This window comes from Gadus macrocephalus, chromosome 7 (assembly GCF_031168955.1).
Source record: "Gadus macrocephalus chromosome 7, ASM3116895v1".
Taxonomy (NCBI): Eukaryota; Metazoa; Chordata; class Actinopteri; order Gadiformes; family Gadidae; genus Gadus; species Gadus macrocephalus.
In genome coordinates, this window is record NC_082388.1 from 19307238 (window position 1) to 19326418 (window position 19181).

At 44.2% G+C, this 19181-nt stretch overlaps 1 protein-coding gene across 3 annotated transcripts in view; it reads left to right on the top strand.

Moving 5' to 3' along the window:
* arhgap32b (Rho GTPase activating protein 32b) overlaps nucleotides 1-19181 on the top strand; it is a 78648-nt gene that overhangs the window by 16712 nt on the left and 42755 nt on the right. For all 3 annotated transcript variants that reach the window (XM_060057179.1, XM_060057180.1, XM_060057181.1), the window contains exons 3-5: nucleotides 8028-8139; nucleotides 11555-11649; nucleotides 12963-13047. In XM_060057179.1, coding sequence (XP_059913162.1) covers nucleotides 8137-8139; nucleotides 11555-11649; nucleotides 12963-13047 — 183 coding nt within the window. In that variant the 5' untranslated portion in view covers nucleotides 8028-8136. The remainder of the gene's footprint in view (nucleotides 1-8027; nucleotides 8140-11554; nucleotides 11650-12962; nucleotides 13048-19181) is intronic.

Below are 19181 nucleotides of genomic sequence, written 5' to 3' on the forward strand. Positions count from 1 at the left end.
GGGGTTTGACTCCCAGCCCAAAGGGTATGCCTTAAGACGCCATCACCAATAGTGATCCCCCTCTAGTCATCCCTGAGAAAGAGTCCTAAACCTGTACACCTGCTGTATACGTCTCTTTGGATAAAGGCGTTTGCTTAATGACTGCAATTGTAAATAGTTCAAGCAAACTTTAAATTAAAGAAAACAATGTTTTGTCAAAGAGTAATGACATTTGTTTCCTTAGTTCAGAGGGAGTAGACACCAGGCAAAATGGTGTTTCTCTACAGGAAGGTTTCCAGGTAACTGCATCAAAGGACTTCACATGTGGGTGGATGGTCATGTTGTGTATATACATTTCCTCCAATGTGGGGTGTATACATAGCCTGGTCCTGCTGATCGTGTCAATGGGGTTGATTCTTTGATCCTAGGTGAGCCCATCTTCAACAAAAAGTAACCGCTGTGCTTGGTTAGCAAGGAAATGTGAAACGATCGAATAAAAAGGTGGAGTGTTTGAGCTGAACTACTTTGAACAAAGCTGCCTTTCGGAGTGCAGTCCAGACTATCAAACTGGAAGGATGTCTATCAAGATTGTTTTGCCTCAGATCTCGAATTCAGAATTGAACACAGGAATGCCAATCTAAATACTCAGCTACCGTGTCTCATATAAGCAACATTAACGTATTTTTTTGGTCTCGTGTTTTCTTCCTCTTTCTTTGTTGTATTTATATATTTTTTGCTGCTAGCTTATCAATTTTAACTACTACCACGGTAGTAGTTGTTGGTGGAGCCTTGTCAGTGTCTACTCTTTCAAACCCTTGACTCTCCACGAAGACGGCTGCTAGACGCACAAACAGCAGCTGACAGAATCTGTAAATGCAGGACTTCAGCTGTTGAGATTCATGACTCCCTCTATGCGGCTCTTCTCCTTTCGGTATCCTAACATTTGTGCTTTGCCACGGACTGTGTGTTGCCTCAACCTCTACCCTCTTATTGCTCTCACTGGAGAATACTGACTCAAGGTTTTTCTTTATCCCTTTCACCTCTAATAAAGGAAGCGCAGGAGAAGATTTCCACCGTCCTTGCCATGTCCACCTTGAGTCCCAGTCGTTTTCTTTGAAGTTATAGAAACTATCATCAAGACATTCTTTTGTGTGCTTACTGCTTGACTAAGTTTAATGTAGAATCATTTTGTTTTTACCTTGTATGTGCACAGCAGGGCACTGCTAACTTGATTATAATCTGATAAAAGCAACATGATGGTGGTGTTGACAGAAAACAAATGGGCGTAAAATCATTTCGTTTTGAGTTTACACATGTGCCCAAAAGGTCATTGAATGAATTGGTGTAACCACATATTAGAGTAAGCAACAACTTCTATACTCTTGTTTTCTGCTTCTTATATGATATTCGGTTGACGGTAAACTCACAATTAAATGGCTGGTTATTCACAACCAACCACACATTAGTGATTTAATTGTACTAATGAAATAGTAGTTCTCATTTTGTGCATACAAACCGACTGAAGCTTCAACAGGACGTTTGCTTTGCAGGGCATACGTTTTTTAGTGCCTCTTTCTGGTATATAGGTCTACATTTTCAGCACGGCTGAAGAGCTTTTGTGTTTTTGTATCCGCTTCTAACAAACCCAGATGGGAATGCCCAAAATAAGCCAGTCCCGTCAGTTGAAAGAGATAAGAGAGATGAGCTGCCTCTCTTTTACCCCTTCCCTTTAAAATGTTTGGCGCAATTCCTGACAACTTTCTCTATACAAAAAAAAATCGTACTTTGCAAATAGGCCAACCGTAACAACACTAGTAGCAGTAGTACCTTTTGAAGACGCTTCATTAAAAATGGATAGGATATGCATATACTGTATCTATCGACTTAGCCCTAGCCACGCTGGAAATGCAAGAAGGATTTGTTTTTGTAGGTGCAGTTTAATTGATTTGAGTCTCGCCAACGTACAATGCAGTCCTCAGCCCACTTGTTTGTTAACTTGCTGCATGTAATTGATAAACGACCAGTCTCTGCAGACTGTTAGATGGTAGGTGGGTGAGTGTGGCACAGTTGTTAGATGGTAGGAGGGTGATTGTGGCACATTTTTGGTCGTCCCAATTTCAACGCTCTCGAGCCATCACTGTACTTGCATCATTCATCAGAGGCCTTTTTGAATGATGCCATGCCATGATATTCCCTGGCGTCCGTCATTAAATAAATGGAAGCACAAATGCATGCTATTGTGCCTGGACAGGTTTTTATCCTCTCTGGACACTTAAGCCATGTGTCTCCTGATAAAGTGAATTCATCTATATTATATTTTTAATTTGATGATTTTTATCTAACGTTAACATTTCCTGTAAAGCATTACATAATGTTACTTACAGATTATTTCTTACTACATTATTTAGAGTACTTACTTAATAGAAGCCTTGCAAACCATCCCTAAATAATACAATTCAGCCAAAATCATTGGCTATAGTTGCATCTTTGTTAGCAATCGATGTATTGTGAAAGCAGTCATCTTAGATACTGTTTATTATGGCATGATCAATTTATTTACATTGCATGAAAAGGATCAGTTAGTTATACAAATAAGGCACAATCACTTCACGGGTTGCTACACAGGTGATCGGCTGCCGAAGCTCTGACGATCCCCTTTCCCGTCAAATTGTTATGGGAAGGGCAGGCAACAACTTGCCAACTTGGTTGAACACAAATGCATCATATTAAAACTTGGCAATAGAGGAATCCTTGTTTTCCTTCCTATCTCTTTGTTCTGTTATTGATCGCTTATGTCCCTTGCAGTGTTGTCTGTTGAAAAGGGACCAATTGAAATGGTTTCCATCAGAATTCTCTGTCAGGGTCTTTGTCTGCTTTAACTGAACTTCCAGAAATCTTATTTGCTTTCGTATGGCACAAAATAGAATATCGTTATGCGTTAAATTTTATTTTTTAAAGGAGCGTTTTTAATAGTATGTAAGGATTTGGAACCATGTTTGCATTCTGAACTCCCCAACAACCTATCCTTTTCAGGAGAGATGCAAACGTTGATAAGGGTTTATTTTTCTTGTCATCCCTGACTGAAGATGCAGCCCTATTTCCATAGTAAAGAAAATGTAAATTCTCTTTCACTGTTCCTTATCACTCAGTGCCTTCGAGGACAGGCGAGGGCTCTAGCTGGGCTAGGATGCGTGGGAGAAAGATAAGGAAATAAGAGACACCTGAACTTTTTAGCTTGCAAAGCTAAATGGAGGAACTGCAGGTTTTCATCCAATAAAAACGGAAAGAGAAGTGATGGGGGGGGGGGGGGGGGGGGGGACAGGAACAGTTGGAAGTTGTTGGCAGGGCGGTAGAGCTTGGAAGCTGAGCAAAGTCAATTTCTTTAGACAGATGATTCCCCTCTTCTGGTGGGCTAGCGCTCTCTTCTTTTCTGAAGGACTGTAAAGTGCACTCCCGTCGTCAAACACAGAGACCTCTCTCTGGCAGTCCTCAGCTCTGCTGCTGAGAGAGTGGCCGCCGCAGGTGCTTTCCCTGCGCCTCTTAACTCAAAGGATGCCGGGAAGCCCGGGAGTCTGTTTCGTCGCTGTCAGCCATGGCGTTGCTTGTGGTGGTGGCAGTGACATCGGAGGTGGAATACGATGTCCAATCAAGGCCTTCTTTCAAACCACTCGGAAAGCTATGCTCTGCTTTCCGGGGGTAATGCTCAGTGACCCGATAAACGGTGCGGATCGGGGGCACCACTAGGCCGCCAACGAGGACAGCCGAGACGACCGCCACCGCATTCCTGAGACTCTTACCATCCCCCCCTTCACTCCGGTTCTTGCTGCCATCCACCATCATCCTCATCCTCATCCTCATCCTCATCCTCATCCTCCTCATCCTCCTCCTCATCATCCTCATTATCATTTGGGGCATACATGACAGAGGGATGCCTGAATTCCTTCTGCGTATTGTGGTGTAAACAGCCGGCTACAAAGGAGTGAATCAGGTGCATGTCTAACACAGACGCCACTTTTTGAACGCTAGCAAGACATTTGTTGATATTAGTTACTGTTTTACTCTTTAATCATTTATCAGATGCTTTTATCCATGTTGTAGACAGATGGAATGACAATGGAGGGGCTGGGATGGAACCCAGTAACTATGGCTGTGAGTGCTAGCGTGCTCATTTGTCCCTCCAACCGATAATTAGATAATTCAGTGCCTACTATGTGACCAACACTATGAATAGAAATGGTAAATGAATGGACAGCTTTTATGGAGCTGTAACTTTTGAGACCTGATGCTACTCAAAGCGCTTGACAATTATTGTGTTACATTCACCCCTTCAGACACACATTCACACACCGACGGCGGTGTAAACCATGCAAGGCAAAAGCCAGCTCATGGGGAGCAGTTAGGCTCAGGTGTCTTGCTCAGGGACATCTCAACACTTAGCTAGGAGTTGCCAGGGATTGAACCAGCAACAGCCCGCTCTATCTCCTGAGCTGCTGCCACCCTTGGGGGTAGAAACTGTGAACAAGACACCGTGGTCCATGGGTCTAACTGCTTCTCTGAGCTCTCATGTGCTCCCTCTCTAGTTTGACCATTTCAGTTTTTTTTCTTAAATCATACCCACGTTAATGACTTCCTTGGTCCCAAACCTTTTGGAGTGGTTACAAGATTTATGAAGCACTGTGTTGACCTTTGATATCATCACTGACTATAATGATGTCCTCGGGGACTGAGACTGCTTCAGTTGTGTGTGTGTGTGTGTGTGTGTGTGTGTGTGTGTGTGTGTGTGTGTGTGTGTGTGTGTGTGTGTGTGTGTGTGTGTGTGTGTGTGTGTGTGTGTGTGTGTGTGTGTGTGTGTGTGTGTGTGTGTGTGTGTGTGTGTGTGTGTGTGTGTGTTATAGACATGCACGGATCGAGTACTGGGCCCGCGTGACCTGGCTTTAACCATGGCAGCAGGCGGTTGTGGATTAGCCAATTTTGGGTATTCGTAATATGTGGGTGATTTGCGGAAGGGATGTTAAAATCAGCTCTTTAATTTACTATTAAGAACTATTTCTTGTATGCAATCCAATTTTTTGCATTTGAGGTTGGGTATGCATTTCCTTCAATGCCATTATAGCCTGTCAGACAAAATCAATATGTTATTTTCTTCAGATTATCTGTTATTTGTTGTACATTTGTTGTATTCTGATTTATTTAAGAATAAGATGAGTGTTTTATTACAGTTTAGGTCTACGCCTATTATGTATATTTTTTGCCGCTGGTCTGTGTTTTCTGTTCAATTTCATTTTTCCGAGATAAAGAAAGCTTGTTATGTTATTGTCAAACATTTTGTTGTTTGGTTCATTAATCCAAATGGTTACAGTTACTAGGCTGCACTCACATGCATAGGGAAAAGCATGGCATCGAGGTATGCAAATTCTTCTCTGATTAAATAACAGCTTGAATTACAGGAGTCCACAAATCTCCTTCATTTGAAATGATTAAGAACAAAGCAATTGTAGTTTTCAGCAGCACACATAAGCTACGGCCTCAGCTTTCTCTGTGATCTCAGCTAATAATATAATAGCCTAATATTAGCCTAATAGGCATACATTTGACTAATTTCATGACTTTCCTTTCATCTTTTGTGAAAAAGCCTTTATTTAGTCTCGGGTGCATAACTTTCACCATAGTTTTAGCCTTAAAAAAATCCTAAAGTGCCATCAGGGTGGGAGAAGGGCATTTCACAATAGCGGATTTGGGACACGGACACGGACACGGGTGTAATTTTCCTATTCTTAGATATAGAAGAAGTTTGAGTAGCAGTCGGGTGCAGGTACAGCAATATGTGGATACCTTAACTGCGGAACCCTGGTGATGGTTATTATGGGTGTGCAGCTCTCCTTTATAGGACGAGCCGATACAGAACTAGATGCATGCGGTACGATACGACTCAGGGATGCAGATTTTTTATTGTCATGACATCCGCTAAATGTCAGCCGTGTGTCTTTATGAATATATGTATAAAACCTTGTTGGTTTCCTAAATGTTTCCATCAAGCAGGGCCCATGGGTAGCACACAGAGGGAGTTGTAGCCGTCTTAAACATGCGTTAAATGTATTTTCTTTTAAACTGAAGATTGGTGTCTGGTGGCCTTGGAAGATGAGATTCCTGTGTTTGCCAGTCTGCCTCATGATTTGCAAGTCTGTACAAGGAGGAAATATGTAGAGCCAAGTCATTAGGTTTCACAAATAGAGGTTTAACGAGTGCTGCATAAAATCCTTCTGTAGGTGTGTGTGCGTGGGAATGTGTTCAGAGAATTGTGGTTGTATGCAGATTATTCCTCAACCTCTCTCCAACCGTTCTTCTTATATCGGCATCTGGTGTGCCTTGGGTCCAATTATTCCCACACTGAGATGCTGCATTTGTATCCCTCCCGCTAGCTTGCTAGCCATCTTGCTAGCCAGTGCAACCACCAGAGTGTGCCCCGCCTGAGGCCACTGGACCCCAGCCTGTACCCCCCCCTCCACAACCCCCCTGTGGCTGCAGGCCATTCTCCTCCTCCCTCCACCACCGCAAGTTCATTTGAATTCATGTCACATCCTACTGCCCCACCCGACCTGGTGGTGCCCTCATTTTCCATCTCCCCCCAACCCACTCTCACATACAGTATAGTAGACCATGTAGGAGGGTCTACATGGTCTATATTGTACCCGTTGTTCCCATCCACCCTGCCCCCCATGTCCTACAGCAACATGGCCTCATCCCAGCTAGACCCTGCGGGCTCTCGGCCATCTTCACACTACATTCGGCACAGCCTTTGTGCTAGCACAGTGTAAACAACAAAGCAATACAAAAGTCCATTCAAAGTATTCATGTGTCTCTACACCTGCCTTGTGTTGCTGCGTGCTTCTCCATTGTCTACTGTATTCTAACCAACAGACCATTTGCTCTGAACTTTTCCAGCCCTCTCCTTTCACATACACACACATAACGATCGTCTCTGTATCTCGGTATGATGACGGCAGTATTTCCTGCCATTTACAAACTAGGGTCAATTTCTAGCATTAAGCTTGCTATACCATGCTTAGTTCTTGCACTGCTGTAAGCAGGGCAAATACTGTTCTCTTGCATGCTTCTTATAATTCCCTTTCCACCACTTTTCGCTGGCTCCTCACACAAACATTATCATAGAATGGCAATTTTTATTTTATCATATGATAGTTACTGCAGTGGAATAATGTGCTATGATATATTTTTTTGAGCAAGTGTGCATATAGATGAGAAAATTAAAGTTACCATAATTACTAATTCCATGTTTGTACGATTGGGTCAGTCATTGAAACCTAAACATTTATAAACTGCATCTTCTCCCACAATGTTTGCACAAATTCCCCATATTATACATTAAAATGTTTAACCTTAATCGCTGATTGTTCAAATCTAAACACACAAATGCATACACAAACAAGTGTAATATATGTGTACCATACATATGTTGGCTGTATATACCCGGAACTCCCAGGCACCATCCAAGAATTCCCTAACTACTGCCCAAAACACCCTATTAACAAACCAAAAACACCCTAGTAACTGCCTAGAACACCATAGCAACTACCCAGAGGTCCCTAGCAACCACCCAGGACACACTAGCAACAACGTTAGAACCACATGTAGTTTTACGTTCATATATCACAACCATACATACTACACAGACATTAACATATGTTCACATGTGTGTGTGCATACATATGTACACAAACATAGGTATAGATATGTAAAGCCACAGACATAGGTACGTACCCAAAGAAAAATACCCATACCAATACATACATTCACAAAAAGAATGTACATATTAGTATACACGTACACATACATGATTGTATGTACATATAAATAAACATGCATATCATTACGTATACACGCACAAAAAACCCATGACGGGAAGCCTACAGAAATTGCAGGTTTTTGAGTTGGAGTTTATTGTCATGACATCCGCTGAATGTCAGGCGTGTGTCTTTATGAACTGTGTGTGTGTGTGTGTGTGTGTGTGTGTGTGTGTGTGTCCCCAGGGGCCTGAGGCCCGGCCGGAACTTCGAGGACGAGGACCTAGACGTCGTGTCTGAACTGGCCTACATTCACCCCCGAGACCGGCCCGACTGGGAGGAGACCATTAGTGCCATGGTGAGACACACACATGCGTCCGCAAGCACACACACACACACACACACACACACACACACACACACACACACACACACACACACACACACACACACACACACACACACACACACACACACACACACACACACACACACACACACACACACACACACTATAACAAGCAAAGGGGGACGTTCAGATAGCCGTAGACTACATGCACATAGACAAATACACGGGTAGGCCCATAGTTGACCTGCACAATGCATACTCCCACGCATCATGCTCCCACTATCATACATAGCACATACTAGTAATAGCAATTATACCAACATACACACACAGACATGCACATAGACATACACACATACAGTACAATACAGATACAGACTCAGTCAGTCCTTCAATTCATTCCAGGTCGCTAGACACAGTGGCAGTGACATATTGAAGTCCCAAAGAACTTACATTTAGGCTTACTCAGTTATCCTTTGGTTGTTGTTTTCTTTTTCTAACTCCTCTCATGGATTAGCTGTGAGCAGCAACATCTCCATTCAAAATTGTCTTACCGGCACTTGCTGGCACAACACCCTTATCATGAAAGCAGATGGAGACTTTTAATGTGGTACAAGTGGAGAGCTCAAAGCCCTCCGACACATGGACATTAACCTACCCCGGTACTTATTCCGTCCGTACCGTGTGTGCGTCGCCTCTCCGCATTGCACTCCATCGACATCATTCATCCTTTTACTCTCCTTTCAGCACTCTCCTCTCTCACCCTTTCTCTCCTCTAGCCCTCTCCCCTGTCTTTCCCTTTGTAAGTCTCTCTTGTTTCTCCGTCCCTTTCTCTCTTGTTTATCTCCGTCTCGCTTTTCTTTCCCCCGGAACACTTTGTGGGGACATCGACAGTGGCAGAGGAAATGAGGCCGTTGTTATGGCAACGCTTTGAGCCACCCCTGGCCGCTTCCCGTATCGCAAGTGTTTTTATCGTTGCGTTTTGATTGGAAAGCGGCTAGGGCAAGTGTTGATGAACAACAACAAACGCTACATGCTCATGAATATTAATCGGGGGGGAGGAGGGACTAACGGAAACCATACTGCTATGTCTGTGTTTGTTATTTATATTTCCTGCTGCAAGCGGCAGGCAAATCCGGACTGGGATGGGGAGAGGAAGCTTAGGAAGGTCGGTGTTAGCTCTCGTCGTGGCAGCAGGGCCATGGATTCTGCCTTTTTTTATTTATTTCCCAGAGGCAAGTTTGATGGCAGCGTCTGAAACACACAGTACTTCAGGGGAGATGCGTGGACTAGAATTTTATCAGATTTAAATCTAGATGGCCTATTCATGTAGTTAATTGCTTTGGGTATTAATGGGCAGTCTGATGTTTGGCAGCTGGATTCAAATGACGTTTCTTTCCATGACATAATCTGCCAAACCTAGCTATATGTATCCAATCTGGTAAAGCACTTCTCATACTTTTATACAATATATTTGTGTCTTTCGCACAAACCTGAGATGACATTCAATTGTAAAAAGATGTGCTAGCTCCAACTAAATGTCCCCAGCAAGAATATGAATAGATTTTCTGAAACCATCCCTCCAGGTAATACTAGCTCTGTACATTATACTTTCCTTACTGACTTTCACACTGGCAGATATGCAGCTGCTCCCCATTGCACTGTACACCAAAGAGGAGTCTGGGAAAAAAAAAAAACGTACTCATTCTGTGTCTCTCTCTCTGTGTCTGTCTGTCTGTCTGTCTGTCTGTCTGTCTGTCTCTCTCTCGCGCTCTCTCTCTCTCTGTCTCTGTCTCTGTCTCTGTCTCTGTCTCTGTCTGTGTGTCTCTCTGTCTGTCTGTGTGTCTCTCTGTCTTTCTGTGTGTCTCTCTGTCTCTGTGTGTCTCTCGGTCTGTCTGTCTATGTCTCTCTCTATCTGTCTCCTACTGTCTTTGAATTTAGCTGCCTTCCATTAAGCAACAGGTAGGGGTTGGCCTGGCCATCTTGCTCAAGGTTGTCTCAGATTGGCTGCAGACATTGCAGATTGACCACTGTACCGTTCAGCTGGGAATCGAAACGCTATCTCCTACGCTATTCTGCCATTGTTTCTCCCGATAGGCTGCGATCTGGCATGTTCTGCCTCGGGGGTGTGACAAGTGACCCTGGGAGTTTGGAAACGTTAAAAGCTACTGTGCTGTCCCCGGGCTCAGCTGACTGCAGCGTCAGCATGTTTTCCTGACAAAGTTTGACCTCATCTGCATACCATCCTATTAACTGACGTTGATGCAAGACTTGTCCTCTCTTGCTTGGTGTACTTGGTTTCGTTCTGGGACGACGTCGGTTGTATCTGAGCAGCAAACCCAAACACTAGCCCGAGTGGAATGTTTCACAATCAATCACATCATCTGGGTAATAGTCAGTTTCACTTTTTATTAAGTGTATTTGTTTATTTAATTATAAGAACAAATAAGATACAAGTCTTCAAAAGAATAAAATCTGTAAATTACAGTTATTGTTGCTAAACACATTTTACGATTACAATAAAAGCTATAAATTACAGGTTAAATGCTCACTTCACAGAGGGGCAACCTGCACACTGACATCATCTTATCCTCTTTCAAATCAAGACATCAGTGATTGAGTCTGTGTGTCTGCTACTAAACAGCCATAACAGTGTGACCAACAGCCCATGCATGGAACAACTGGACAGTGCACTGACATTTACTAATCAGCCCCGGTAACAGACTCAGTGGGGTCTGTGTCACAGATGAATTGCGAGCTTGTCCAAACTGTGGCACACACTGTAAGGCTCCAAAGACTGCTGCCTCCCATTTCAAACTATTTGAATAAAGCCATAGCAACTGGCCAGCAAATAAGAACATTCTGTCTCTGTGAGGGGACCGGGTACGGTCAATAATTGTAGTGACCCGTGTTCATTTGAATGAACCTTGCTCTCCCGGCCTGCCTACACACGCATGGCTTTCTGTAGCTCCCAGAAAACATGGCATGCCCCTTAGCATCTCCGGTTTGTAGCATGTTCCCTAATAGCCATGCAAAATCCATTCGGCATCCACAAAGTGCTCTGAGAACTTATACAGCATGCAAAGTATATTAAGTTTTTCTAGGCCTGCAGTACCAGGGTTTTTCCACCAGGCCATGATGGCAGCAAACTCCTCTGTTGAAATTACACCGGAGGGAAAGACCCCAACTCAGTACAGTCATCTCTAGTGATCAAATGGTCCAACCTATTCTACTTGCATCTGACCTGCGGCAATCGGGGCTGGCAGCTGATACCAGCCATACGATTTTGTAAACATGTGCGCTAAAAATAACAACAAGCAGTTAACAGAGGATGTGTATAATTTTTCTTGCCTTTTCAATACTTGTTGGCCAGACTCAGGGTTAGACATTGACATTAATCTGAGCGTGTGTGTTTGTGTCTTAGGCCCGCAGTGCAGAGATCCCCGAGCTGCGCACAGAGCCCCTCATGCGCTCGTGCAGCAGCAGCACAGCCAGCATGAAGGTCAAGAATGTCAAGAAGTGAGTGGCGCACCACTCTCCCTTTCCCCGCCCAGCAGGGGGGGCACATTCCCGGACGCGCACACACACACACACGCTCGCATGCACATGCACATGCACGGGTACCAAAAGCGCTCGCGCTCAGATTTGGGCGCACACACACACATTCCCGTACACACATGAAAATTCAGACACGCACGCACACATACGCATATACACACACACTTACGCACACACACACACACACACACACACACACACACACACACACACACACACACACACACACACACACACACACACACACACTCCAACACACACAGACAAAAAAAACAGCACAGACAAAAACACACACTCACACACACACACACACACTCACACACACACACACACAGACACACACACAGACACACACACAGACACACACACACACACACACAGATACACACACACACACACACACACACACACACACACAGACACACACACAGACACACACACACACACACACACACACACACACACACACACACACAGACACACACACACACACACACACACACACACATACCTACATATCCACACACATACAGACAAAAACACATACTTGCAAAAAAACACACAGACAAAAACACACACACACTCACACACATACTCATACTCATACTCATAGTCAGCCACAGTCAGACACAGAATGTCATCTACTTAACCATGGCTGGCTACACATACACATGCGTGCATGTATAAGATTGTGCAATATTGTGCATGGCACTGTCACACCCAGACAGAGGCAGTCCCACATAGAAAATCATCTATGCACTCAGAGACGCAAACACAAAAACAAGACACACTCTTTGATACACACAAACACACATCCACAGACTAAGTTCACATAGCCACATAGACAGTGAAGGCTTAGGACGCACCCACACACACAAATATACACCTGCCACCGTCCATCTGCCTCAACTCTCTCATGTGTCCCCTTTCCCAGCCTGCTGTCTGTGTCTCGCTTCCCAGCCGCTTACTCACTGTTTATCGCCTGTGTTTGATCCCCTCCGTTCCCCTCACTTCCTCTGTCTATCTCTGTTCCCCCCGACTCGCTTCCACCCCCCCCTCCCCCACTCACCCCTCCTGTCATGAAACATTTCCTCTAGTGCACCGTCCTGACCTGTGTGTGTGTGTGTGTGTGTGTGTGTGTGTGTGTGTGTGTGTGTGTGTGTGTGTGTGTGTGTGTGTGTGTGTGTGTGTGTGTGTGTGTGTGTGTGTGTGTGTGTGTGTGTGTGTGTGTGTGTGTGTGTGTGTTTTTGTGTGTGCGTGTGTGCGTCTTTCAGACTTTCTTTCACCAAGGGACACTTCCCCAAGCTGGCCGAGTGCGCTCATTTTCACTACGAGAACGTGGACTTTGGCACAATCCAGGTAAGCAGACGCCGTCCTGACCCCACCACTCCTCAACCAACCCTCAAACCACCCACCCCTGGCTTAGCTCAGCGCTTAAGGTGGTTTTTATACAACTCTTTGTAGAATTGGTACACCTAGCCGTTTTTCCCCTTTCTGAGTGGGAAACATGTCAGCAGTAAACAAGGGAGACAGAGTCTGTTCGAGTTGCCTTTTCACAACCGTGACTCACTCCAACCCATCGTCTTTATTACATTTGACCCAATGCATCCACAGCCAGTGGCTGCTTTGGCTGTTCTTCTCTAGTGTCCTATTTTTAGTGTTGAACCCAGACAGGCAGCCATGAAAGATGCCATAGGCTTGTTAAGGTTGGAACAATGATTAAAACGCGGGTGGAGCATGGTGTAATTACAATGAAATTGATGTCTCTTGTAGTCTACTGCTGGGATATACACTTTCCCTGTTGGCTCAGTCGATTCTTTACCTTTGACTCGCAGAAAACGCTTGAACACTAAACCGGTCCGTGGTTAAACTTCAGTTAATGGGGTATACATGCTGGGCTTTGCGCTGAATATTTTGAACCCTGTTTGTAAGATCAATCACTGAAAAGTCCTGAAAACATCATGGTGGGGTCCACTCTTGTCTTCAAACTGATGACTGCCGCAGCTTTCTCTAGAAGTTGCATTCTTGTAATTCCCTGAAGGCACCAATAGGGGTCAGTGTTCAGCTGAAATTTTCGTTGCACACAGCCATAGGGTACCGCGTTGAGATTTAAAGAATGGTATGATTGAAGAATCATAAAAGCAAACATATGAAATTAAGATTGTTTCCTAAATCTAAAAGATAATACATTTTCTGTCCTGACACGGCAAGACTTTATTATTAGTGAACTATTTACTTTTTAGTAATCTCTCCCCTCGACTTTTTGTGGCGTTAACGTTGCGTGCCAAAGGACTTGATCCCAGTTACTTGCCGTCTGAGCCGTGCTCTGTATTGCCTTTCATGTTTACTTCTCTCTGTTTTATGTAGGGCCGCAGAGTGGTGTTAAACCACTCAGCTGCCCCAACAACGCAGTGGTTTAACACAGCCCTGTGTGTCCATATAGATGTCCATAAACACACACACACAGACTGTTTTGTTTACTGACATTTATTTTTCTACAAAGTCAATTAACCTATTTCCTGTAAAAAATTAAATTAAAAAAAGGAGGTCATCTTTGTTTAACAAGCCAGCACCTTGTTGTTTAGGCGCCCGTTTGAGTCTGACTCAGAGATAAATTAAGTCAACGTCCATGCCGCCTCCTAGTGGAGCACAACATGTTGACTTACATTAAGCTCATCTCCTGGAGCTAGGCCGTCTGACTCAGCCGGTACTGTGCTAACTGAATATATCTTCATTATATTTTGACATATTGGTGCTCCATTTTAACATCTCTGCCATCATTTGGGCCTTGCCAAACATCAGTGCATTTTTATTGTATTTATTGACAGCGGGTTTAAGTGTCTCAGGGTTAATTCAGAACACCTGTCATTAAGTTAACTCTATATTTCGTGTGTCTTTAGGTTTATGGCCTGTAAAGGGTTACAAATCATGACTGCACTCAACTCTTACAAAGTGGACAGTCATCCAAAAGTTGGATGACTGTGAATTTCTGTGAATTCTGTTGTGTCAAGCTGCTTCCTTTGTGCTGACCGTAATAAAACGCGATATCCGCAATAGTCAGATGGATTCCCTGTCTCTGTAGATTCACAAGGATGCACAGGGAATATTTGGTGGATTAGGGTGGTTCTAGTCTATATTATGCCCTACATTACGTGACATTGGAAAGACTTTTAAACCAACTATTTTTGGCAGTGTTGAATTTGTCTCTGGTGATGCTGTTTCATTTGTAACAATTGTCTTTTTCATGACGGGCACATATAGTATACCCCTTGGTCAGTTAATTTGAAGGATCAGTTCACCCAAAAATTACTGTATTTTGCCCTGCTTAGGGAGATGATAATATCTAGCAATTCAGTTGAGTAACTGACTGGCTAGTGACGATAGCCATGCAGTTGCTCAAGTCAAAGGAATAAAAAGACAGTTGAAAAACAAAAAGGTGACAGCTTTTTTGAGAAACAATGACACAATAATCCACAGACCTTGCGGTGAATTTCTGATCAAACTTATTTATTTTTTTTGGGGGGGGGGGCAGTTTATTGAAAGAAAAAGTCTCCCGACAACTAGGCTGACAGCCAGTGCTTATCATAGCCTAGAGCCTGTCAGCAAATTGTCAAGACATTTGAGTATCCTCTGAAATCCCGCAGTGGATTTTCCTTGCCACGCAAGTATGAGTATTTCATAAGAACCCAGGGGGGGCTGCATTGTGCTCACTGGTTTGCACAAAGGAATCGCTGAGCATTCTGTTGACAGCATCCAATGAGGTGGGCTTGTTTGTTGTATGGATACTGGGAAACAAAGTGCAACAGTAAAAAAGTTGTTATTGATTTATTTGTTTGCCATATACAGACGAACTACAATAGATACAACTTAATAGAGTGATACAACTATATAAAGAGAGATACAACTGTAGAGAGAGATATACAGAGAGACATACAACTATATATTAGCGGATTTACCAAAACAAACCCAGTTGTCGGCTGAATAAAACAACCCTGCTGCTTGGTCCAACTCTAGCAGCATAGAGCTATATTTAGTCAAAGGTTTTTAGTTAAAGGTTGTTATTTATGATGCCTGAATACCCTCTGGTAACACCTTGCCCTTCCTTTTGGTCTTGACGTGGGCATGTGCGATATGAACACTTAATATGGACACCGATACAGTTGGTGTGCCAACATGGAGACTCAGCCTTCCCATTGGGAATGCCACCTACCTTCTTATAGATAATTGTATGCCCCGTGTGACTCATGTGATATCCACTCGTAGACCTATGGCTCCCATGGAGGATATAACGTAACCTATAGCATAATCATATGTAACCGCATATAACTGAAGGTTAAGTGTTCCTTCATTTCTCAAGAAAGTAATGGTTGCCAAAGGCCTCCAACTGACTCCAATTTGGCCTGCTCCCTGTGACGACTCCTAAGCCATGTTATAAACCTAATCGACCTAATGGCGGCTATGCTCTCCAAAAAATTGCCGTAATGATTGCAGCACTTATTAATCAAGTTTATTTTCAATTTGCAGTTTCCCCCACCCCCCCGTCACTCACCACCAGTGCTTCATTTGTTTCTGAGAGCAGGGGGTCCTTTGGGTTTTTTGAGCCACTTTGATATAAATCAGACACGTGTCAGTGATTAAAACATATTTTTGAATAACTTTAGGGGTCAACCATAGTCTGTCCCCACCTCCCATATTCCACCACAGTAGATGAGAATAAGGAATGATAGTAAATATCTGAGGAAAAGTGTGTGTGTGTGTGTGTGTGTGTGTGTGTGTGTGTGTGTGTGTGTGTGTGTGTGTGTGTGTGTGTGTGTGTGTGTGTGTGTGTGTGTGTGTGTGTGTGAATATTTGTGTGAAAGTTTGTGTGCTATAACTTCGTCCATAGTAATTACCACAATTGGGAGTTCAACAGCTGTTAGCCAGCCCCCCACCCTCCTTAATTGACAGAAGGTCACCCGGGTCAGACTGGGGCTGTCTTTTGTGAGTGTGTGTGAGAGAGAGAGAGTGTCGGTCTAAGAGTGCGGCCATGCGTGTGATAAAGATTGACGTCCCTCTATGGCCATGTATCGGGGGGGGGCCTGTGTAACTAGAGACGTGCAGACAGGGCCGGCACACACGCACGCTCCCTATAATGGGAAGAGGGAGTATGATGGGAACCTGGTCGGCTCTCCCCTCCTACACTCCTGTCAGCCATTCATGGTGACCTCCACCTATCGAGCCATCTATCCCTCCATCCCTCTATCCTTCCCAATCATCCATCTTTGCCTCATGGCGGCTCAACCTTGGCTCCTCCCCCCACCAGATGAGCAGGATGACTCAATATGCTCAGATCCCTTCCCTCGTCCACTCTCTCGCTCCACCCCTCTCTCGCTCACACACACACACACACACACACACACACACACACACACACACACACACACACACACACACACACACACACACACACACACACACACACACACACACACACACACACACACGTAGGGAGACGTATTGCCTCCCCCGTCAGGACCCAATCCATCAATAGCAGCAGTGCCGGTTTTCAGCTTAATAGTCAGCACGTTGTGGGCTAGCTTGTTCCTTCTAACGCGCTAGCTAACAAACTGCCGTAACATGGGGAGAATGTTGAGGAATGCAGGCGTTTGTTTCAAACCATCAGTTTAGTGTTGCCTCCTAGAGCGTTACACCCCATGTATGATGGTGAAATGATGTGATTATGATAACAGGGCTTGAAGCCCACAAACCACAAATGTCGAGTGGAATATTGACAGCTGAATTGACAACCTGCGTTGTGTTCCTCACATGTGATGGATCACTCAACCCCCCCAACCGACGATTTTGTAACCGATAGTCGTCCTTTGTCAATGCAAACAAAGGGTTTTCCATCATATTGTGTGTGTGTGTGTGTGATGTGTGTGTGGGCGGGTGTGCACGTACACCCACACACACAGACACACACAGACTGCTTGCCTCATTTTCAGAGGATACATGGCCAATGTAAAAGGGTTCTCCCGTACACTCAAAGTCAAGCTCTCTAATTGACCTTTCCATGTGTTAGGTGATTATTTATTTAGAGCTCCCATTGAGCCCCGAACAGCACATGAGAACACACATTCACACACACCATCGCGTTCACCTCCAGCCGTCAAAACACGATCTCCCATGTACACAGTTTAATGAAAAATAATAATACACTGTCGAAAGACATTTTGCTGGAGAAGAGGGCACATGCTGCACTGTTTACAGCTGATTTAACTTGCCAACACTGTAGAGGGTTGTTTTATTTTCCTAAGGTGCGTGCGGGACCGTTTAACTGCAAGGCTGAGGTTTTTTTTGTCTGTTGATAAATGCAATAAGTTATGAAACCTCTTCGAAGGCTGTGTTTACCCCCGCCTGGCCCCCCTATGAAATGTAATGTAATAGAAAAGGAGGTGCAATGCTCTTCAAAAATACGTCTTCTCATTCCATTCACACTGTGTCATATCCTGCGTTGTCGGGAGACTGCTGTCATCTCGTCAATTCCTATTATTTTAACCGGTTGTTTTTTTCTCGCAACCCGCCACACTTTCTGTTGCTTTAATATTGATCTGAGGAACTGAAGCGACTTGAGCCGTGAGAATACGGTTAATACAATAATCCGAAAACGCATATTGACTTTCCTCTATTTATTTTAGTTTTTGTCGGCTGTTAATCACAGCGTGCACCGTGTGCAACGGGGGTGGTTTTTCATGGAGCATGTCTTGAGGTGCAGGGGAACCTGCAGGGGTGGTGGGTGTGTAGGGAGAGGCTTATAGTAGAGTAAACAAATCTCTGTTATAAGGGGATTTTAGGTGATCTCAAACCCCCTCCCCCCAGTCCCCTGTTCCCTCCAAGTTGTAATCTCATCCACTTACTCCAATCCTTCTAGGTGTCTAAATCCGATGGCAAACCTCAATCCCCTTTACAAGATACGTCTCTCTGGGCTTCGGTAATGAGTGCAGGTGTGCGGTAACCCCCCCCCCCCCCCCCCCCTTCCTTCCCAAGATAGCTCTCAAGTGCAGCATTAAACCCCTGCAGGCATCCTTGCACTTGAACTCCTCCTCCTTCTCCCCAATACATTCTGCACTGATAACAAAATTACCACAGTGTCAAAACAATGTAAAAGAGTCCCACCCCTGCTGCAGTATATTACTTATTCTTGTTCTGCAGTCTATATTCTGCACATTTTGCAACACAGCGTGTTGGTTTATTCACCTTGAATAAGCCGAGGACTGGAGGAACAGGGTTTCTAGAATTTAGAGGTGAAGTTGAAGCTAAACGTTTACAGAAATGGTCCAATTATCAAATTGCATAGCAACTTCTCATGGGGAAAATAAAGCAACCTTTTAATTTGTATTACCCGGTACTATTGAAGACACATTTTTGCCTTACTTGCTAACCTTGTATCGCAAACAGTATGCATTCGTGGTATGGCAGATTCTGCAGCAGAAAGGTAACATAAATGTGTCTTT